We start from the raw sequence: 19,804 nt of genomic DNA, 5'->3' as shown, positions 1-19,804 counted from the left end.
ATGGTTGTCTAAAGTGATCTTCTTTCATCACCTTCTCCTTGCTGGACCACCACTACTACTTCACTAATTTTAAGATTGGGGCGTTATTTCGTTTGTTTACCCACATCAATCCTGCCAGGGGTGTTCCTGCTACCACTGTATCCTGTCTAACCCACATTTTTTGTAAACCGTCTGCTGACCATTCTCTCACAACCCGTATCAGTGCTGCTTCATAATATTTTTGAAAGGGCGGGAGGGCCATGCCCCCCTTGTTTTTTGGGGCTTTTTTGGGGCTGTTAGCATTGTCATTGTGACTCGGGGAGGTTTTTTCTTCCAGATGTACGATGATATTACTTTGTTCAGGGATTTAAAATACGTCTTTTGGAACTCCGATAGGAAATCTTACCTAGAGAAAAAACGTGGGGACTTCTAAATCCCACTATGAAACCAAGGCCGCATGCATCATAAAATGTGATGTCTGTCTACCCCCTTCCCCAGGTGTTGTATGTCTGTTTCCCCTCTTTTTGGGTCTTACCCTGTTCTTCCTCGCCTTTTTTCCTAGAGACCATTTCATTTTGTAATTTATTGAAAAAGTTTTTCCCTGTCTGCTGCACGGAGTTCCATTCCCACTGCCTCGTTCGCACTCGGTCTCCTCTTCGTGGTATCTCCATCGATTCCTCTTGTAATTTCAAAATGTGCAGTCCCTCTTCGCACATCGTAATCCTGTGTTGCTTCCCTTCCCATGTAAACAGTAGTCTGAACGGGAATATCCATTTGTATCTCACTTGTTTTAATGCCAAATATTTCACCACTGGGCCCATCCCTCTCCTCTTTTGTAGCGTGGCCTGTGCTACGTCTTGGTACATTGGAATTTCCCCGCCGTTCATTGGGATTTGGCCACTCATCCTGGCTTTCCTTAGCACGTTATTTTTGGGAGTATGAGGCGAGTGCTACTAGTACTTCCCTTGGGCGTGTGCCTGGATCTCCTGTTCTCCGTGGGCCCAAACAGTGCACTCGATCGAGTTGGATCTCTTCTCCATTGCTTGCTAATATGCTGGTGAAGATCAGTTGGACCGCCGCTTTCAGGTCTTTATCCTCCATTGTTTCCACAAGGTTTTTAATTCTAATGTTAGACCTTCGGCAGCGATTTTCCAGATCCTCGCTTTGGATCTCCAAGTTATGTGTAAGACACGCTATATGTTCCAGGGCTTCCCCACTTTGTTGCCCTTCCTCTTCCATATTTTGTACCACTTTTTCCAACATATCTGTGTTTTCTTCCAGTTTTGCCACATCCACTCTTAACTCCTGGAATAATTGTTTTATTTCTTCTTTTAATGCTTCCGGTAGGGTGTGAAATGAGGACATAAATTATTTTTGAAACTCCTTAAACCAGGTTTGCATATCTTCTCTGGTTACTGCCATTGTTTCCTCTGGTCGTGCCTCCTGAGCTTGTGGTTTTTGACTCGTAGCGCTGGTTTTGAAGTGTGTGAGGGATTCACTGTTTTATGCTAGTTTCTTGTCTTGTCTGGGGATTATGCGAAGTCGCCTGCTCCGCTTTTCCCCTCGTCTTAGACATGTGGGCTCCTTCTACGGCCTTCGTGTTCCCTGTTTTATTGTCTCGCGATTCATTCTTTCTTGCTCTCAGCAGTCCTTCCTTCGTTCTGGGGAATTTATTTCTTGCAGAGCTTTACCCCTCTTGATTATGTGCCTCTCTGACCGGCTGTCCGCTCTCTCACCGTTTGCTTGTCCTAGGATGAGTTAGCCAATGTTCAGGTTCTGACTATAGGGGTTTATTTCTTTATGACCCTGAACATTCCTTTGTGTGGCCCCCCTTATATTGGGCTTCTCTTTGTATTTCTCCTGTCCGCCCACTTTCTTCCCTGTGCTTATTATGGTGTTTGGATGGGGGGAGGTTCCTTTGTGTGCCCAGTGTCTCTGGCGCTTCCCCTGCTCTGGCGCCTCTTATTAGATTTGTTGCCACTAACCTCAGGTTTGGTGCAGTGCATGTACCTGCTCCATGTAAACTGACCAATTTTGAACATCACTTTGTTTTTCGCATGGCGCACATTGTTTGGTTGTTGCTTCGCAAGGGAGATGGTACCTCTTGAGTCCATGATTGTGGCTATCTGGGTCTTGATGGATCTCCTCCCCCCTCCCCATCATCTCCATCATCCTCTCCCGCTTAGACTACGCAAACTGCCTTTACCTGGGCGCACCCACGTTTCAGTTTAGAAAACTGCAAAGAATCCAAAATGCTGCAGCCCATCTGGTCATTAACCTACCTCCAAGAGAACACATCAGCCCTACACTGAGTCTTCCATTGGGATGTCCTGGGATACGCCCTTCCAATGTAATCCACAATTTTCCCCTGCATATAAAACCATGAACTTTCACAAATGGAAAGCAGGAGTGTGCGAATTTGCCAGACACCTATTTGAAAGAGAATTAATTTAGTCTTCTGAAACTTGCACAAAGGAATTTGGGGTAAGTGAGAGTAACCTGCAACAATGTATGCAAATAAGGCACTGGTTGCTGAACAAAAATCAAAAAGGGGGTGGTGTGACAGTTTAAGGGATTTGAAAGACTGATATTTACCCCATCTCCTTCCAGGAAATAGATCTAAAACATTTTTGATCGACTAATTAAAACTGGACCTGGCAGGGGCACGCTTATACTAAAGGGTGGCATAGGGATCTGGGATGAGTATTATCAAGGTTGGTTGAAGATACTAAGCAGAGCACATTGGTCGTCAATCTACATACTGCATAAGGAGCAATTCTACAAAAATATATAGGTTTTATAGAATGCCAGACATTAAACACTGCACGAAAGGGGAAACAGGTTTGTGTTGGAGAGAGTGCAGAGGCTCGAGTACATTCTTTCATATTTGGTGGATATGCACCAGGTTGACTAAATTCTGAGAAGAGATACTAAAGGAACTCCAAGAAATCATTGCAAGGACTTTTACCAGTGGACTGTGCGGTGTGTCTTTTAAGCTCATCAGTGCAAGGGACACCCCCACTTGCAAAGTGATTGGGAGATCTGATCTCCAAGTGTCTGCTATGGAGAAGAAATAGCACTCAGGTTTCATGTTCAAGAGGTTTTTGAAACAGGTTGTAGGAGCAGGTGCCATGGCCAATAATATATCCTTTTCAGAGTGCAACGGATCCATACAGACAATGTTACATAGACTGTGTTAAATTAACTCCTACCTATGGGGAATGTTATGTTGTAAAATGGGAGAAACCACAAGCGATATTTTCTCATCGCAAGGCTTCGTGGTCGCCATTTCATTGAGAAACGTCAAATTTGAGTACTTCAGAATTTGTCTGATGTGCGGAGTAGTTCCAATAAGCATGCAGAAGAACAAGTTACTTACCAACTGTTAACGTTCTTTCGACTGGATGTTCCTCCAACGAATTCCACATCTTTAAAGTATTCCACATCTTAGACAGCAGAAGGCGTCCTGCGTCGATGACGTCGGGTCGACGTCCCTCGAAGGGCTCCGTCGAGGGCGACGTCACCTGATTTTATAAATAGGACGCACGGCGCCCGCAACCTCACTAAGTTTTTTCGCTCAGAATGTGTGGCACCAGTCTCATACCTGCTTGACTGCACATAGCCTTGCGGAAACGTAAACTGCAATCGCATAGGAAATTCTCCAGAGGGGCAGGCTGGGAGGGCGATGTGGAATACATTGGAGGAACATCCAGTCCAAAGAACGTTACCAGTTGGTAAGTAACTTGTTCTTCGAATGGATTGTGTCCTCCAACGTATTCCACATCTTTGGCAGACTCCCAAAGCAGTACCAGTAAATGGCGGAGGGAAAAGAATTTCGAGTACCCAATCAGATTGCGGAATAAAGAACTGCCTTTCCAAAGGCCATATCCTGACCATGGATTGTATCCAGGGAGTAATGTTTAACAAAGGTGTGGATTGAAGCCCACGTGGCTGCATTACAAATATTCCTAATAGGAACCCCCTGCTGGAGGGCTGTGGAAGTAGCCACGCCCCTAGTGGAATGAGCTTGCAACCCATTAGGAGGGTCCTTACCCACCAATCGGTAACACTCCGTAATGGTGACGATAATCCACCTGGACAAGGTCTGTTTGGTAACAGCCTGGCCCAATCGGTGTCCAGCATATACTACAAAGAGTTGATCGTCCACTCTGACCCTGGACATCCTAGAAATGTAAAAGCTCAGAGCTCTCCTAGGATCCAACCGATGGATTCGCTCCTCTTCCTTACCAGGATGAGGAGGAGGGTAGAAAGATGGAAGAACCACCTTTTGACTCAAATGATATTCAGATAATACCTTAGGTAGAAAAGAGGGACGTACCCTCAGTACAACCCTGTCCTTGTGAAACAAAGTAAAGGGTGGCTTAGATGAAAGTGCCTGCAATTCACTCACTCTGCGAGCAGAAGTAACCACAATCAAGAACACAGTCTTGAAGGACAGTAATCTGAAAGGACCAGCGTGCAAAGGTTCAAACGGAGCACCCATGAAAAATTTCAAAAGCAAATTCAAATCCCAAACTGCCACTTGGAAAGGGGATGGCGGGAATACATTAGTCAGTCCTTTAAGAAACTGAGAAATCAAAAGAATCTTAAAGTAAGAACATTCTTCAGACGAGCGCTTCAAGATAGACAGCGCCGCTAGGTAACCCTTAATGGTACCAACTTGAAGGCCCCTGTGGGCCTAAGAAAGACAAAACCATAGGAATGGAGCACTGAAAAGGATCAACATTGTGACCTCTGCACCAGTCGCATAACTTACGCCAATGGCAACAGTACAGGGATTTTGTTGCAGGCCACCTGGCCGAAAGCAACACCATCACGTCATCCGGGAGGTCCCAATCCTCATACCTCAACCTTTCAGATACCAAGCGTGGAGGTTGAGAGTCTTGACCTCTGGATGGGGACCCTGACCCCCCTCCCCCAAATACCCCTGCCCCACCTCGGCCCACCTCACTCGAGCGCAGATCCTCTTGATAGGGAAGAGGGCGTGGAGGTCAGATGTCCATTTCCAGAAGATAGGGGTATCACGCTCTCCTGGCACAATCACGAGCAATGAGGATCATGTGGGCGCCAAACCTCCGCAACACTGGAGGAATGACGGGGACTGGAGGAAACGCGTACAGCAGTGGGAATGACCAATCCACCACGAACGCGTCTCCTAAGGCTCCTCTTGGAGGAAATTCCCTTGAGCAGAATCTCTCGTACTTCCGGTTGACAGTGGTGGCAAAGAGATCCACTTGCGGGGTTCCCCAAAGGGCGAAGATCTCCTGAAGGACTACCTGAGCCAACTCACACTCGTGCGATCGTACTCTGCCTGCTCAGAGAGTCCGCCGCCGCATTTTCGTCTCCAGCCAGAACTGCCGAGATCAAAATTCCCAGCTGGATGGCCCAGAACCAAGACTGCATTGCCCCTCTACCAACGGGAGTGACCCCACTCCCCCCCCCCCCTGTTTTCTGTTGAGGTAATGCATGGCCATTGTGTTGTCCGTCATGATCAGTACACTCTTCCCCCGTACAGAAGACAGAAAAGCCTTCAAGGCTAGCCTGATGGCCCTCAGATCTAACAGATTGATATGGAGTTTGGACTCTGACGGAGACCAACGACCGCTGGCTGTCAAATCGTTGGCATGAGCACCCCATCCTGTGAGGGAAGCATCCGTCACTACAGTCACCTCCAGCCAGGGTTGCCAAACGGTTCCCCCCTCATCAGGTTCCCTTTGTTGGCCCACCACAGAAGATCCTGGGAGACCGAGAATGGAATCTGAACGGGATCAGACATGTTACCTGATAACTGACCACTGCATCTTGAGAACCCATTGCAGGAATCTCATCCGTAGCCTGGCCTCTGGCACCAGAAAAATGCAGGATGCCATGAGGCCGAGCAACCTTAAGAATTCGAAAGCCGGGCGACTCTGGGCATGTTGAAACTTGTCCACCATCTGCACAATGTGATGAGCCCTCACCATGGGAGGTGAGCACTTCCCCAAGGACGTGTCTAACACAGCCCTGATGTACTGGAGCTGTTGGGAAGGTGTCAGATGCGATTTCTTGAAATTCAGGGAGAAGCCCAGCCTGTGGAGGGTGCGGCAGGTGAGACCGAGGTGAACCAACGCTTGATCGGGAGAGCGTGCCCGGATCAGCCAGTCGTCCAGGTAGGGGTAGACGTGAATACCCCCTCGCCTGAGGTACGCTGTCACCACCACCACCATTAGCTTGGTGAAGAACCTTGGGCGGAGGTCAATCCGAATGACAGGACCCGAAAATGAAAGTGCGAGTCGCCAGCCGCAAACCTCAGGTACTTTATGTGCTTGGGATGTATCGGCACATGAAAGGAAGCATCCTGTAGGTCCAGAGACACCAACCAATCCTGAAGTTGAAGGGCCTGGAGGACTTGAGAAAGAGTAACCATCTTGAACTTGTCCTTCCTGAGAAGTTTGTTCAACCAACGCAAGCCTATGATGGGTCTCAAACCCCCGTCTTTCTTCGGAATCAAAAAATAAGGGGAATACCATCCCTTGTTCCTCTCCGCTATAGGCACCAGTTCTATAGCGCCTTTCTCCAGCAGGGTTAGAATTTCCTGTGTAAGGAGCGGATCCGAAAGCTGCGTATAACGGTGCTTGCAGCCTTGGATCGGCTAACACCATCTGCCGTATCCAAACCCGACTGAAGGGATTTGCACATGGCATCCTTGCCGTTTTGAGGCTGCGAGTGCCGTGAGTCCTATTTATAACATCCGGTGATGTCGCCCTCGTGGGGGCCTTCGAGGGACATCAACCCAACTTCATCGATGCTGGACGCCCTCTGCTGAAAATGTTTCCGAAGTGCACAGCTGTGGACATTACATGTTAAAGATGTGGAATACGTTAAAGATGTAGAATACGTTGGAGGACACAATCCATTCGAAATAAGTAACTGAGATCACAGTGAGGGGTATTTGTACCGATGCCACATCCAGCCCCTATGATGAGGTATCGAAGAACATGGATCTTGACGCCTGGCCCCATGGTGACTAAAAGCGTCTGAAATATGCTGTCCCAGAGAATATATCTAAGATGAGGAATCCGTGGGAGGACACAATCCATTAGAAAATTTATTTTGTAATGGTTTTAGAATTCTGACAACTTATGGGGATCACCATCATATGTCATCGCTGATCCTTGGCTACTATGCTTTCTGTTAGCATCACAGTGGGTACCTTGCTTGAGTGTGGTGATTTCCTGTTTCAAGGTTGCAATTTCTAATGTCAGGTTCTGTAGTTCGTCTTGTATGTCCTGGATAGCTTCCATGTCTGGATGAGGAGTAAGGCATCTTAATTGCTTATGCACCGTAGTCTATTCTTTGATCTGGTGTGAATTGTCGCTGCAGGGACATCATTTGGCGGTTGCCAAGAGTCGCAGCTGTGACACTTGTGGTCTCAGCCTCTATCCCTGCCTTCTATCTTGCGGTGTCTATATTATTTTATTTTTAAAACAGAAGCTGCGGGCAGTTGTATAGCGAGACCCCGGGGATCCCCGCTGCCCCCAGACACATCAACAGCAGTGAGGTGAGGCCATGAGGGCCAGGCATGGTTACCCGTCTTCTGCCTTGCTGCATGCATATGCTGCACCCATGTGCAGTTTAGGCGAGAAGGCAAGCCCTGCCTGAGTCTCACGAGCACTGCCGCCCGATCCCTGACACACAGCACCACCCGGGGTGACTTCCAACTGAGCAGTTAAAGTGCCTGGCCACTTCCTTCCAGCTGTGAACTTCTGTGGACCTCTGTGGCATGCCCCCCAAGCCCTGTGATATCCGTCAGGACACATCTGTCAGCACACAACATGACATGGAGATCTTCATCTATCTCATGATTTGAAGGGAAGCGCACAGCATTTTCTAATCTATCACCCTTCAGATGCCTTGAAACTGTACACCTCCCATGAGAAGCGGGTGTCCGAATAGCATCTGCACTGTCTATCTGGGCGGCATGTTCCAGAAAGCGCTTCCTCCTGCATGCTGTCACCCAGCGAGTGTGGCTGTTTACAAAACACCAGTGCACCATTGGTCAGCAGTGTCCCATGACTTCATCTGTATTCGGACGCCATTGCTGAGTGATGCTCGAGCCCTGCCGGCTTCATTCTGTGGATGGCGAGGGAGGTTTTAGAAGACCAGTAATAATTGATCAAATTTGGGTTGCCTTTCACGGTCACCTGATCAAGGCTAGAGAAATAAACTACAGAAGCAATAGAAGGGCAAAGTAGATTTAGCAAGCAGTCTTCAAATCCGTTTGTACACTATTCCGGTGGCAGGCAGAAATTAATCCAGAGCCCCTCACCATGCGACAAACATCACCTTCTCAATGAATTGTTTGTCAAACCTAATAGCAACATGAAGCCAGGATTTTAAGGATGAATATCTAGAAGACCATGCACAGGCAATAAAGCTCATTTGTTAATCATTGTACTGACCACTCTGTATTGAACTATTATTTGAGTCAAAGAGCCCTGCCCTAGTGCCTAACTTGAACAACCATTTGCAATGCAAACAGTTTGGACTTTTGTGTAGGCATGGGAAAGGCACTTGACAGGCACTGTCGTAGTGGTATTAACTGGCCTTTGATGGTAGCAGGTACAAAATGATGTGAGCAACTGGGCATCTAATAGCAGTACCTGGCAAAAGCATAATACTTACACACAACCAAAACTGTTGGCTTTGACAATGCTTGTTTTTAACAGGATTTCAATGACGAACAAGCATAGTGCCTATAAATCAAGTGGCTTAAGGCAGACCAGGTGAAGACATTTTAATTATGCCATTAGCGCGTTTACTGACCCAATTAAAGGGATAGTGCTATCAAAAATGTTATTGGCTAAAAAGATGGCCCATAATCAAAAATACATATATAAAAAATATTTTTAAACAAAGTTCCTATGTAGAGATTTGAGCAAATGATGCTCAAACTCAAAGATTTCAAGCACTAGGAGGCAGCCATTTTGTGATATTGGAGGAGCCTCTGTGCTTGTGTTCATTTCTGCCCTTGCGGCACTAATGAAGCAAAAGCCAGCCAGCTTTAATACACAAAAGCTACCAGCAGGTGGCCTTTGCTTCATTATTGCCGGAGAACAGAGATTAACGCAACCTGTTGCTGGTAAGTGCTTTACATTTATTTCCTTTTTGAAAGCACTGCAAAATAAATGCTGCGGCTTTCTTTTTTTTAACTTAGAAAGAAAACCGCAGCATTCATAACATTGTATTTATGTTTGCTGCGGCTTCAGCTTTGAGTCTCCTGGGCTTCTCCGACCTGGGTCGGGGGAGCCCAGGAGACTCAAAGCTGAAGCCACAGCAAACATAAATGCAACGTTGTTGTATTCAAATATGCTGCGGTTTTCTTTCTATGTTTCCCGGAGCCCGAGAAACATAGAAAGAAAACCGCAGCATTTAGAAATACAACAAAGTTGTATTTCTGACTGCGGTGGCTTCGGCTTTGAGTCTCCTGGGCTCCCCCTTTTAGGGGGAGCCCAGGAGACTCAAAGCCGAAGCCACAGCAAACGAAAATACAATGTTGTTGTACTTAAAAATGCTGCAGTTTTCTTTCTACGTTTCCCGGAGCCTGAGAAACGTAGAAAGTAAACAGCAGCATTTAGAATGACAACGTTGTATTTCTAACTGCAGCGGCTTTCGCTTGGAGTCTCCTGGACTCCCCCGACCCGGAGGAGCCCAGGAGACTCAAAGCCTCAAAAGACTCAAAGCCAACTGCACTGGTGTGAGCAGCACTTAGGGTCTGCACAGCGACCCAGAATCTTAGTGCCCAGTGAAGCTGCTCCCAAACCATAACTAAGTGTTGGGTAACAGGCTTACCTTTTACACCAAGACACAGCAGGTGCAGTGGGCAGCCTTACATGGCCAATGATGTTGTGTTGACATTGGACCTTCTGGCTGTACGACTGGAAAAAAACAGGTGGTGATGTTCTATTTCGTGGTGCCGGCTTCTGTTGCATTGCCATTAATGAGAATTATTATTGCAAACCGAGTGTCTCTGACATCACCGCCCTCCCTCTAAAATCTTCTTTCTAGTCTTTCTCCGAGACGAGTCAGCAGGTTCAACCAGTAATGAAGCACTAGATGAACAAGTTACTTTCTTACCTGGTAACGTTCTTTTGATGGGATGTTCCGACGACATATTCCACATCTATGACAGGTAATCACCACAGCTGTGTTGCTCTGGAAAATTTTCGGCGTCTGCGTCCTGTGTCGATGACGTTGATACGCTGTCCTCGAGGGCCTCCGTCGAGCCGACGTCACAGGATGTTATAAGTAGGACGCACGACACCTGTATCCTCAGTTGTACTTTTTTCCCCAGAACGTGTGGCACCAATCTTCTGCCAGTAGAACTACAGAAAGCCTTGCTGAAACAGAAGCTGCAATCGCATAAGAAATTCTGCAGCGGGGCAGGCTGGGAGGGTACGATGTGGAATACGTCGTCGGAACATCCCATCGAAAGAACGTTACCAGGTAAGAAAGTAACTTGTTCTACAAAGGGATTGGTTCCTCCGACGTATTCCACATCTATGACAGACTCCTAAGCAGTACCAACGTATGGAGGTGGGAAAAGAATTTAGAATTTTAGAATGCCCAATTAAATTTCAGAATAAAGGACCGCCTTGCCAAAGGCCAAATCTTGCCCATGGATATAATTCAGGGAGTAGTGTTTTAAAAAAGTATGGACAGAGGCCCATGTGGTTGCTTCACAAATGTTACGAATGGGAACACCACTCTGCAGAGCAGTAGAGGCAGCCACACCCCTGATAGAATGGGCCAGTAAGCCTACCGGAAGGTCCTTACCCGCCAAGCGGTAACATTGAGAAATTGTCAAGATAATCCATCTAGACAAAGTCTGCTTAGTAACAGCTTGTCCCAAACGCCTTCCAGCGTATCCTACAAAGAGCTGATCATCCACTCTGACCCGGGACATGCGTGAGAGGTAGAAACTTAAAGCTCTCCTAGGATCCAACCTAAGGAGCCTCTCCTCTTCCTTACCAGGATGTGGAGGAGGATAGAATGCCGGAAGAATGACCTTCTGAATAAAATGAACTTCCGACACAACTTTTGGAAGAAAAGAAGGACGAACCCTAAGGACAACCCTGTCCTTATGAAACACTGTGAAGGGTGGCTTAGCAGATAGTGCCTGCAACTCACTCACTCTGCGAGCGGAACTAACCGCAACTAAAAATACAGTTTTAAAGGTCAACAGTCTCAAAAGACAAGAATGTAAAGGCTCAAACGGAGCATCCATTAGGAATTTTAGAACCAGGTGCAAATCCCAACCGGGCACCTGGAAAGGTGACGGTGGGAACACATTAGTGAGCCCTTTCAGAAACTGAGAAATCAAAGGAATCTTAAAATAAGAACACTCCTCAGACGAGCGCTTAAATATAGACAGCGCCGCCAGTTAACCTTTAATGGTACCCATTTGCAGGCCCTTGTGGGCTAACGAAAGCAAAAAAGACAGAACCACAGGAATGGCACATGAAAAAGGATCCACATTCTTGACCCTGCACCAGTCGCAGAACTTTCTCCAACGGCAACGGTACAGGGACTTTGTTGCAGGCCTTCTGGCCAAAAGCAACACCTCCATCACGTCGTCAGTGAGGTCCCAATCCTTATACCTCAACCTTTCAGAAGCTAAGCATGAAGGTTGAGGGACTTGATCTCTGGATGGAGAACCTGACCCCCCCCCCTGTGAGAGCAGATCGACTAGGTAGGGAAGACAGCATGAAGGGCAGATGGACATGTCGAGAACGTCCTGGTACCACTTTCTCCGGGCCCATGCCGGAGCAATGAGGATCATAGGGGAACCGAACCTCCGTAACCTCTGCAGCACATGCCGGGGACTGGAGGAAACGCATACAGCAGTGGGAAGGACCACTCCACTACGAACGCGGCACCTGAGGCTCCTCTTGGAGGAAATTCCTGCGAGCAGAATCTTTCGCACATCCGGTTGACACTGGTGGCTAAGAGATCCACTTGTGTGGTCCCCCAAAGGGCGAAGATCTCCAGGAGAATCTCCTGAGCCAGCTCGTGAGAGACTGTGCTCTGCCTGTTCAGAGCGTCCACCGCCTCGTTTTTGTCTCCGGCCAAATGAACTGCCGAGATCGAAGTTTCCTGCAGAATGGCCCAGAAGCAGAGCTGCATCGCCTCTCTGCACAGAGGGAAAAACCCTGACCCCCCCTTTTTGTTGAGGTAGTGCATGGCCACTGTATTGTCCATCAGAATCAGGACAGTCTTCCCCCGCACAGACGGCAGAAAAGCCTTCAGAGCAAGCCTGATGGCACTCAGCTCCAGCGGATTGATATGGAGTCTGGACTCCGGCGGAGACCAACGACCGCTGACTGTCAACTCGTTGGCATGAGCTCCCCATCCCGTGAGGGATGCGTCCGTCACGATCGTCACCTCCGGCCAGGGTAGCCAAAATGGAGTCCCCTTCATCAGATTGCCTTCGACAGCCCACCACAGAAGATCCTGGGCGACCGAGGGCGGCACCTAAATGGGATCCGACATCCTGCCGGTGGACTGCGACCACTGCATCTTGAGAGCCCACTGCAGAGATCTCATCCGCAGCCTGGCCTCTGGCACCAGGAGAATGCAGGATGCTATGAGGCCTAACAACCTTAACTCCTCGAACGCCGGGAGACACTGGGCAAGTTGAAACTTGTGCACCATCTGCAGAATGTGATGAGCCCTCACCTGGGGAGGGAAACACTGCCCCAGGGATGTGACGAGCACTGCTCCGATGTACTGGAGCCGCTGGGTTGGCGTCAAGTGGGACTTCTTTAAGTTGAGGGTGAAGCCCAGCCTGTGAAGGGAGTGGCAGGTGACAGACAGATGATCCAGGAGTTGCTCGGGAGAGCGCACCCTGATAAACCAATCGTGGATGTGAATCCCCCCTTTCCTGAGATACGCTGCCACCACCACCATGAGCTTGGTGAAGACCCTCGGGGTGGAGGGCAATCCGCACGGCAGGACCCGAAACTGAAAGTGTGAGTCGCCAACCGCAAACCTCAGGTACTTCTTGTGCTTGGGATGAATCAGCACATGAAAGTAAGCGTCCTCGAGTTCGAGAGACACCAACCAGTCCTGAAGTTGAAGGGCCTGGAGGACTTGAGAGAGAGAGTAACCATCTTCAACTTGTCCTTCCTGAGGAGCTTGCTCAAACCACGCAAGTCCATGATGGGTCTCAATCCCCCGTCTTTTTTCGAAATAAAAAAATAAGGGGAATACCATCCCTTGTTCCTCTCCGCTACAGGCACCAGTTCTATGGCGCCTTTCTCCAGCAGGGATTTTATTTCCTGCGCAAGGAGAGGATCCAGACTTTTCAAAGAAATATTCCCTGGTGGATTGTCGTGAGGCCTCTGCCGGAAAGGAAGACAGTAGCCGTGGGCTATGATCTCCAGAACCCACACATCTGAAGTAATGGCACGCCATTCTACAAGATGCTGCGCCAGCCTTCCCCCAACCGGCGAACCATGGGACATGGCCTCATGACTGAGCTGAAGTGGCTGCGGCAGTGCCTGAGGGCAAAGAGGCAACTGCCCGAGCGGCCTTGGCACCTCGAGTACCTTGTTTTCCACCTCTGGTACTCCTACGTTGGCCCCTTTGACTTGCAGCTCCTCTCGATCTACCAAAGGTCGAGTAGTATCGAAAGGAACCTCCCCTCCAGTGCTGTCCCCTAGGACGAAAAGGCGGAGGTTGGCGAACTGCAGCACTCAACGACTTTGCTGCAGCTTTGGAGGTCTGCAACCTCTCAAGGCTCTCGTCTGTTTTGCTGCCAAAAAGATGGTCACCATCAAAGGGCATGTTGAGAAGCCGGGCCTGCACATCAGGAGCAAACCCCGACTTCCGTAACCACGCAAAGCTGCGCATCACGGTGCTCGCCGCCATGGACCGGCTGACACAATCTGCCACGTCCAGACCCGACTGAACGGATTCACACATGGCATCCTTGCCATCCTGTACAAGGGCAAGAAAGCCATCCCGTTCCTCCCATTCGGGAATATGTTCAGCTGCCAATGAAACACAATTCCACAGAGTGCGAGTGAAACATGCTAAGGCATACACAGAGTTGGCTGCTTTCAAAGCCATACCCCCTGAAGAAAAGACTTTCTTCACCCAACCGTCAAAGCATTTGTCGTCCCTATCAGGAGGGTTGGAAGGGTACGACGCCTGTTTTGCTGGGGCCGTAGCCACCTGCACCATCAAACTCTCTGGAGTAGGGTGCATGGACAAGTAGCTGGGGTCGTCACTGGCTGGGCGGTACTTTTTCGGCAACGACTTACTCACTGCCGGTAGACTCTCCAGAGCAGTCCAAGCCGCCGCCGCCACCCTTCTTTGCAAGGCCATGTAGAATGGCAGTACCGGGTCAGTTGGTGGACCTTGTTCCAAGATATCTGTCAGGTCATCCTGCAGAAAATCCACTGATGGCGCAGACCACCCCAAGTACTCCGTCACCCTCGAAATGAGCCACCGGTACGAAGAATCGGCGTGCGTGCCAGGCTCAGGCCTACCGAACTCGTGTCCAGACCACTGGCGTCGTGTAAAGACTGACGCAGGTCTTCCAACTGGCTATGACCAGTTAAGAGGTTGTCGGGAACCTCATCAGGAACCAAACCTTCTCAGACCCTTCATCCACCTCAGAAATATAATCAAGAGGCTGGAATAAATCCCTGGATGAGGGCACAGAAAAAGGCACAACCACATTTTTTGACTTGGCCAGAGCCTTCCTCGGGGTTTCCACTGGTCTCCCAGGCACCTCCGATAAAGCCTCCTCGAGGGCGTTGAGGGCGTCGACGGAATTGGCGTCGAGCGTGGCGCCGATGGCTTCGACACAGGCCTCGAGGGCGGTGCCCCGAGCGTGTCCAACGGCCTCGGCGCCGATGGCTTCCTCGAAGGCGGAGCCTCGAGAGAGTCCCTCGACGGACATGGCGCCGATGGCGTCAACATCTTCTTCGAAGACCTTACAGGCTCCGACGTTCTCGAGGGCGTCGAGGACCGGGACCTGGAGCAGGCATGTCTAGAGCGATCCACCTTGTCCGATCGGGACCTCGAAGGCTCCCGATGATCGCGCCGACCACCCAAGCCTGAAGGCGTGCGAGCGGTGGCCCTAGCACGTTCCCTGCCAGCTTTTTCGAAGGCGGGGACGGAACGGAGCCCTGAGATTGGAAAATCGCCACCATCTCCATACGAAATGCATCCCATTCCGCAGGAGAAGGGTGCTTGTTGGGACAAGCAACCCGCCGTCGAAGAGGCAGAGGAATGGCGGGAACCACTATGGGACCGAGACCCCCTGGACTTACGCCGACGATGCAGAGAGTCGCCTCTCGAATCGTCGGTCGAAAGCCCAGCGGATCTGGACTTTTGGGGCTTGGAATCCCTACCTACCGACAGAAAGCTTCTTCTTCCGCTCCCGCAAGGCCTTCGATGTTAACGACTGGCAATCATCACAGTCATCAGTGGTGTGGTCCTCACCGAGGCACCAGAGGCAGGCGTTGTGCGGGTCCGTAAGTGACATCTTGGAACCGCAGTCCTGACACTTCTTGAATACCGACCGCGGGGTAGAAGAAGACCAAGACATGATATCTTCACAAACAAACAAGTTCGAAGAACCAATAGAATTACTCAGAAGAACCGAGGTGCGCCGAGATCTCCGAAGCAAACACGTTCATGGAAAAAACGGAACTGAGGCTTACAGGCATCGTGGGTCCTACTTATAACATCCGGTGACATCCCGCTCGACGGAGGCCCTCGAGGACAGCGTATTGATGTCATTGATGCAGGACACAGACAATTTTCCGAAGCAGCACAGCTTTGGTGATTACCTGTCATAGATGTGGAATACGTCAGAGGAACCAATCCCTTCGAATGTTTCGTTCTGGTCTTTAGAGCACGCCCCATTAATGGGTGGTAAGACTGACTTTCCAGCTGAGAAGGTGCAAAGAGGCAAGAGTTGGCAATAAGGAAGAATACCCAGGTTGCAGTAGCAGATCTATTGGGTTTAGCGAGAGAGACTGGGCCTTAATACAACTGTTGGAAATACAATGTGGAAGTGGCCACCCTTCCAGAATAAAGGAAAATAAAAAGGAAAACAAAAATGGTTGCAAAATAATAACTGGCGAACAGTTTGGTTGGGATTGGTTCACTGCAATGAACAGTTTGGTTGGGATTTGTATCATTGAGAAATCAATAGCACAATACCCAAGGCTGGTCCAAACATTTCAAGGAATTAGTAAGAGAGCTGCTATTTGGTACAATTGTTAAGAGCCTACATCCCCAAGCAGTTTAAATCCAGAGGCGCCATCCTTTCACTTTGAACCAATCCCATGCAAAACAGGGCAAATCTTATCAACAAATGAAAACATGCTCTCTGCCAAATCTTAATATAAACCAATTAAGAGGAAGAGGAACTATGTGGAGGTACGTGGATGGAGCAATGGAAATGGATCTTCTCCATGCAGGAAAACATGCATGTTTCTAATAAGTGAATTGCAACCACTTTATTCCACTTTTTTCAAAATGTCCTGCCTCACCCACTAATAATAGATGGCTTGAAAGCAAATGCACAATATTTCTTTCAAAGGTTGCCCCACATTTAGGTGATAATCCCTCCTACCAAGTGGGGATACAATATATATAATCAACAAAAGGAAGGGAGGAACAACATTTAAATGTTATATATGTCTTTTTCAAGGCTGTGTCAGACATACAGAGAATGTAATGTGAAACATGTAGTTGACCCTGTGTGGTTTAATATGGTTTAAGACAGATAGAGTGAACAGGTGAGTAAATACATGACATTTTGTATAGTGTAGTGTAGTGCCAAGTAAGGTAAGTGACAAAGCATTGTGATGTAACATGGTGTCAAATGTCCATAATTAGTTTAAGGTTTCAAAAAACATATAAGATTGTTTACAGTTCGGGCATCATGGTATTATATGATTCATGGACCAGGCGAGCATTGTAGTGGCATTGTATAGATCACATATCCACGATTGTAGGAAGATTGTCATTGAGCATTTGGTCTATATCATATCGTTGGGATATCGTTAGTTAAATGCCATGTTTGATCAAATGAGGGTTTAAATGCAATAGTAGTTAGTGGTGAAGAATATCAGCAGTCTGCATGATGGGGATTACATTTCATTACGTGGTTAATTGTTTAATCAAATTAATTATCATGCACATTCAAATGATTTTAGGTGAAAAGGCCCAAGAATCAAGGGTGCCATTATGTCTATGATCAAGAAACAGAAAACACCAAGGAAAGAAAAAGGAGGATGTTGATCAAATAAACAAAAAGGGTGCATTATGTCAGTACTGTAGTTGTGGGTGCAAGTAAGGTAGGCTTTAAAGAATAATGCTCTTAATTTGTTGCTCCGAATGGGATAGCATGTGGGGTTGACATACATTGGACATGAATTGTATCACATTCTCAGGGGTTGATAAACGCTGTTGGCACTTGTTAGATTCCGCAATAGGGTTCAGGCAAGAGCCAGAACAGTGTTCGATTCAAAGAAAGTGGGTTGTTTGTGACTTAGTTTGATTGCGCGGTCATGCATAAATGCTTATTGGGCCTTAGCAGTTGTGCATGTTCTAATTAAAGGAAGATAATAATTCAGTGAATGTGGCTTGGGTATGACCCAGTGGGGCACATGTGTTACTCAGTGACAGTGCAGTCATGTGTATGTATATTTAGTGCCTTAGCGCCTGTAAGAGGGTGCATATTTTTAATTGCTGAAATCCTTCCGTAGCCGAAACCTTTGATTTGGAGGGTGGGTGAAGGAGCCTGGGTGGTAGTATTGCTGCTGCTGGCCTGTTTGTGCATAGTCAGTGATTTAGTGTGCGATAGGCCAAATAGTTACCGGGAAAAAAAAGATATTTAAAAGAAAAAAAAAGTGTGAGGCTCAAACTAATGGCCACGGGTGGACTAGTGAGTTTAAACAGGCCGCATTAGTATTATGTCCTAGTTCCTCGAGGCTTACCTTTAAGGCCCGGGGGGGTCTGCAAACAGTTGAGCGGTCTCGGAAAAGTGATTGTGCCAGCTGCCATATTGGTTGATGGAATATATAGTTGCATGGGAGTCACTGGATTGGCTTATGTAAAAGCGAATCTCATTGGCTCAAAAAACACTGACCATAATGAGAGTGATGATTGTGATTGGTTATTCAGTAAGTCATGTGATGAGGAAGCAACAATACAAGGAGCCTATTGAGGGTTGGTGGGATAATGGAAAAACAATACTGGTAATTGTACAGGTATGCAAGTGGACAGAAATTGAAACAAGAAAATGGGGTGTCTCCATATTGAAAGTGCTTATGGGTCATTATCTGATCACGTGAGTTTGTGTTTCAGTGGAATTTGTGTTTGGTTTTGCCACTTCTGCAATGTCTCATCCCGAAAAATATTTATTTGCAAGGTTACCCGTGGTTATGATCGATGCAAATCCTTCAATCCATCAACCTTCAGTCCTGCTTGATAGTGCTAGAATCTGTGCCATAAGTGTTGTATCTTGAACATTGGTAAAAAGGCAATCTGCGTATTGTGGTGTTGGGCTTTGTGGCTTGGGTGCACCCTTCCCATCATCTTTCCCAGAAGTGGCACTGCAAATCACACTTACCAGGCTGTGACCGTTGATAATAATGGCATATTCTCCAGTGATGGCCTCAAGAACAGAGGTGACTTTGGCTGAAGACAACACCTTCTCCTGGTATGAGAAGCCATTGATCACTGTTCCACAAGTTTCAATCATCTTCTCACGAGTTTTCCTATGGTAACAGAAAACAAGATGTGAATTGGTCTGGCAACTTTGCATTTTTGCAATAACAGGAACATTCTTTCCTTTCCTCCCCTCATAGGGTGTTGAGGAGTGTAGTGTAACAAATTACTTACCTCTCGGTAATGTTCTTTCTGATTTACGATCTTTCCATGGATTCCTCATCTTTGATATCCATCTCCCAGCGCAGCTCCTCTTCAGAAACTATTCCGCCACCAAGAGGCACAGCGCGGCTCTGCGTCGGCTCCGTCAGGGCCATTACATGTGCACAGTGAACTCATTTGCAGCCTTTTTCTCTACCTTATTGATGCTGAGAAAATGCAGGACTAAGGTGTAATAGCTAACCCGGCAAGTGGGGCAGGTAAGGAGGGCAATGAGAAATTCATGGGAGGAACATCTATCAGAAAGAACATTGCCTAGAGGCAAGTCATTTGGTCTTCTAATGGACTCCTTCCTCTCACTGATTCCTCATGTTTATGGACTCCCAGAGCAGTACAATGACCTGGAGAAGGGAGGGCAGCAAGGACACCAAGTAAACGAGAAACAGAAACTCCATGTCCCAGAACAAAGGTGCAGACCCACCCTCGGGTTGAGAGAACCAAGAGACCCTAATTTCATGCCATATCGTAGTTTTCTGGGATGTAGAGAATGATCCATTGGGCCAGGGGCTGTTTTGTCACAGTCCTGCGAGCTCAGGCACCAGTATAACCAACGTAAAGCTGGTCACCCATTTTGGACTCCCTTGTCCAAGAGACTTCGAAGTTGACGGCCTGAACCAGATCCAGCCAATGGAAACGCTCCTCTGCCTTGGAAGGATGAGGTGGAGGAAAGAAGACAGGGCCTGTGGATCTTTTGAGACCACCTTCGGAAGGAAGGCCCAACTTCAAAAGCCTCCTTTTTCTTGGAAAGAAACAAGTAGAGCAGTTCAACTGACAACGCCTGGAGCTCACACACCCATCTAACAGAAACGATGGTGATCAGGAAAATATACTTACGGTTGAGAAATCT

General features: G+C 48.0%; 1 protein-coding gene across 3 annotated transcripts in view; it reads right to left on the bottom strand.

Annotated features, from left to right (window-relative positions):
* ATP8B2 (ATPase phospholipid transporting 8B2) overlaps positions 1-19,804 on the bottom strand; it is a 2,597,648-nt gene that overhangs the window by 265,461 nt on the left and 2,312,383 nt on the right. For all 3 annotated transcript variants that reach the window (XM_069651926.1, XM_069651943.1, XM_069651936.1), the window contains one exon: positions 18,641-18,788. In XM_069651926.1, coding sequence (XP_069508027.1) covers positions 18,641-18,788 — 148 coding nt within the window. The remainder of the gene's footprint in view (positions 1-18,640; positions 18,789-19,804) is intronic.

Source organism: Ambystoma mexicanum, chromosome 1p (genome assembly GCF_040938575.1).
Source record: "Ambystoma mexicanum isolate Mex_15411 chromosome 1p, UKY_AmexF1_1, whole genome shotgun sequence".
Classification (NCBI taxonomy): Eukaryota; Metazoa; Chordata; class Amphibia; order Caudata; family Ambystomatidae; genus Ambystoma; species Ambystoma mexicanum.
This window is presented reverse-complemented; position numbering and strand designations above follow the sequence as displayed.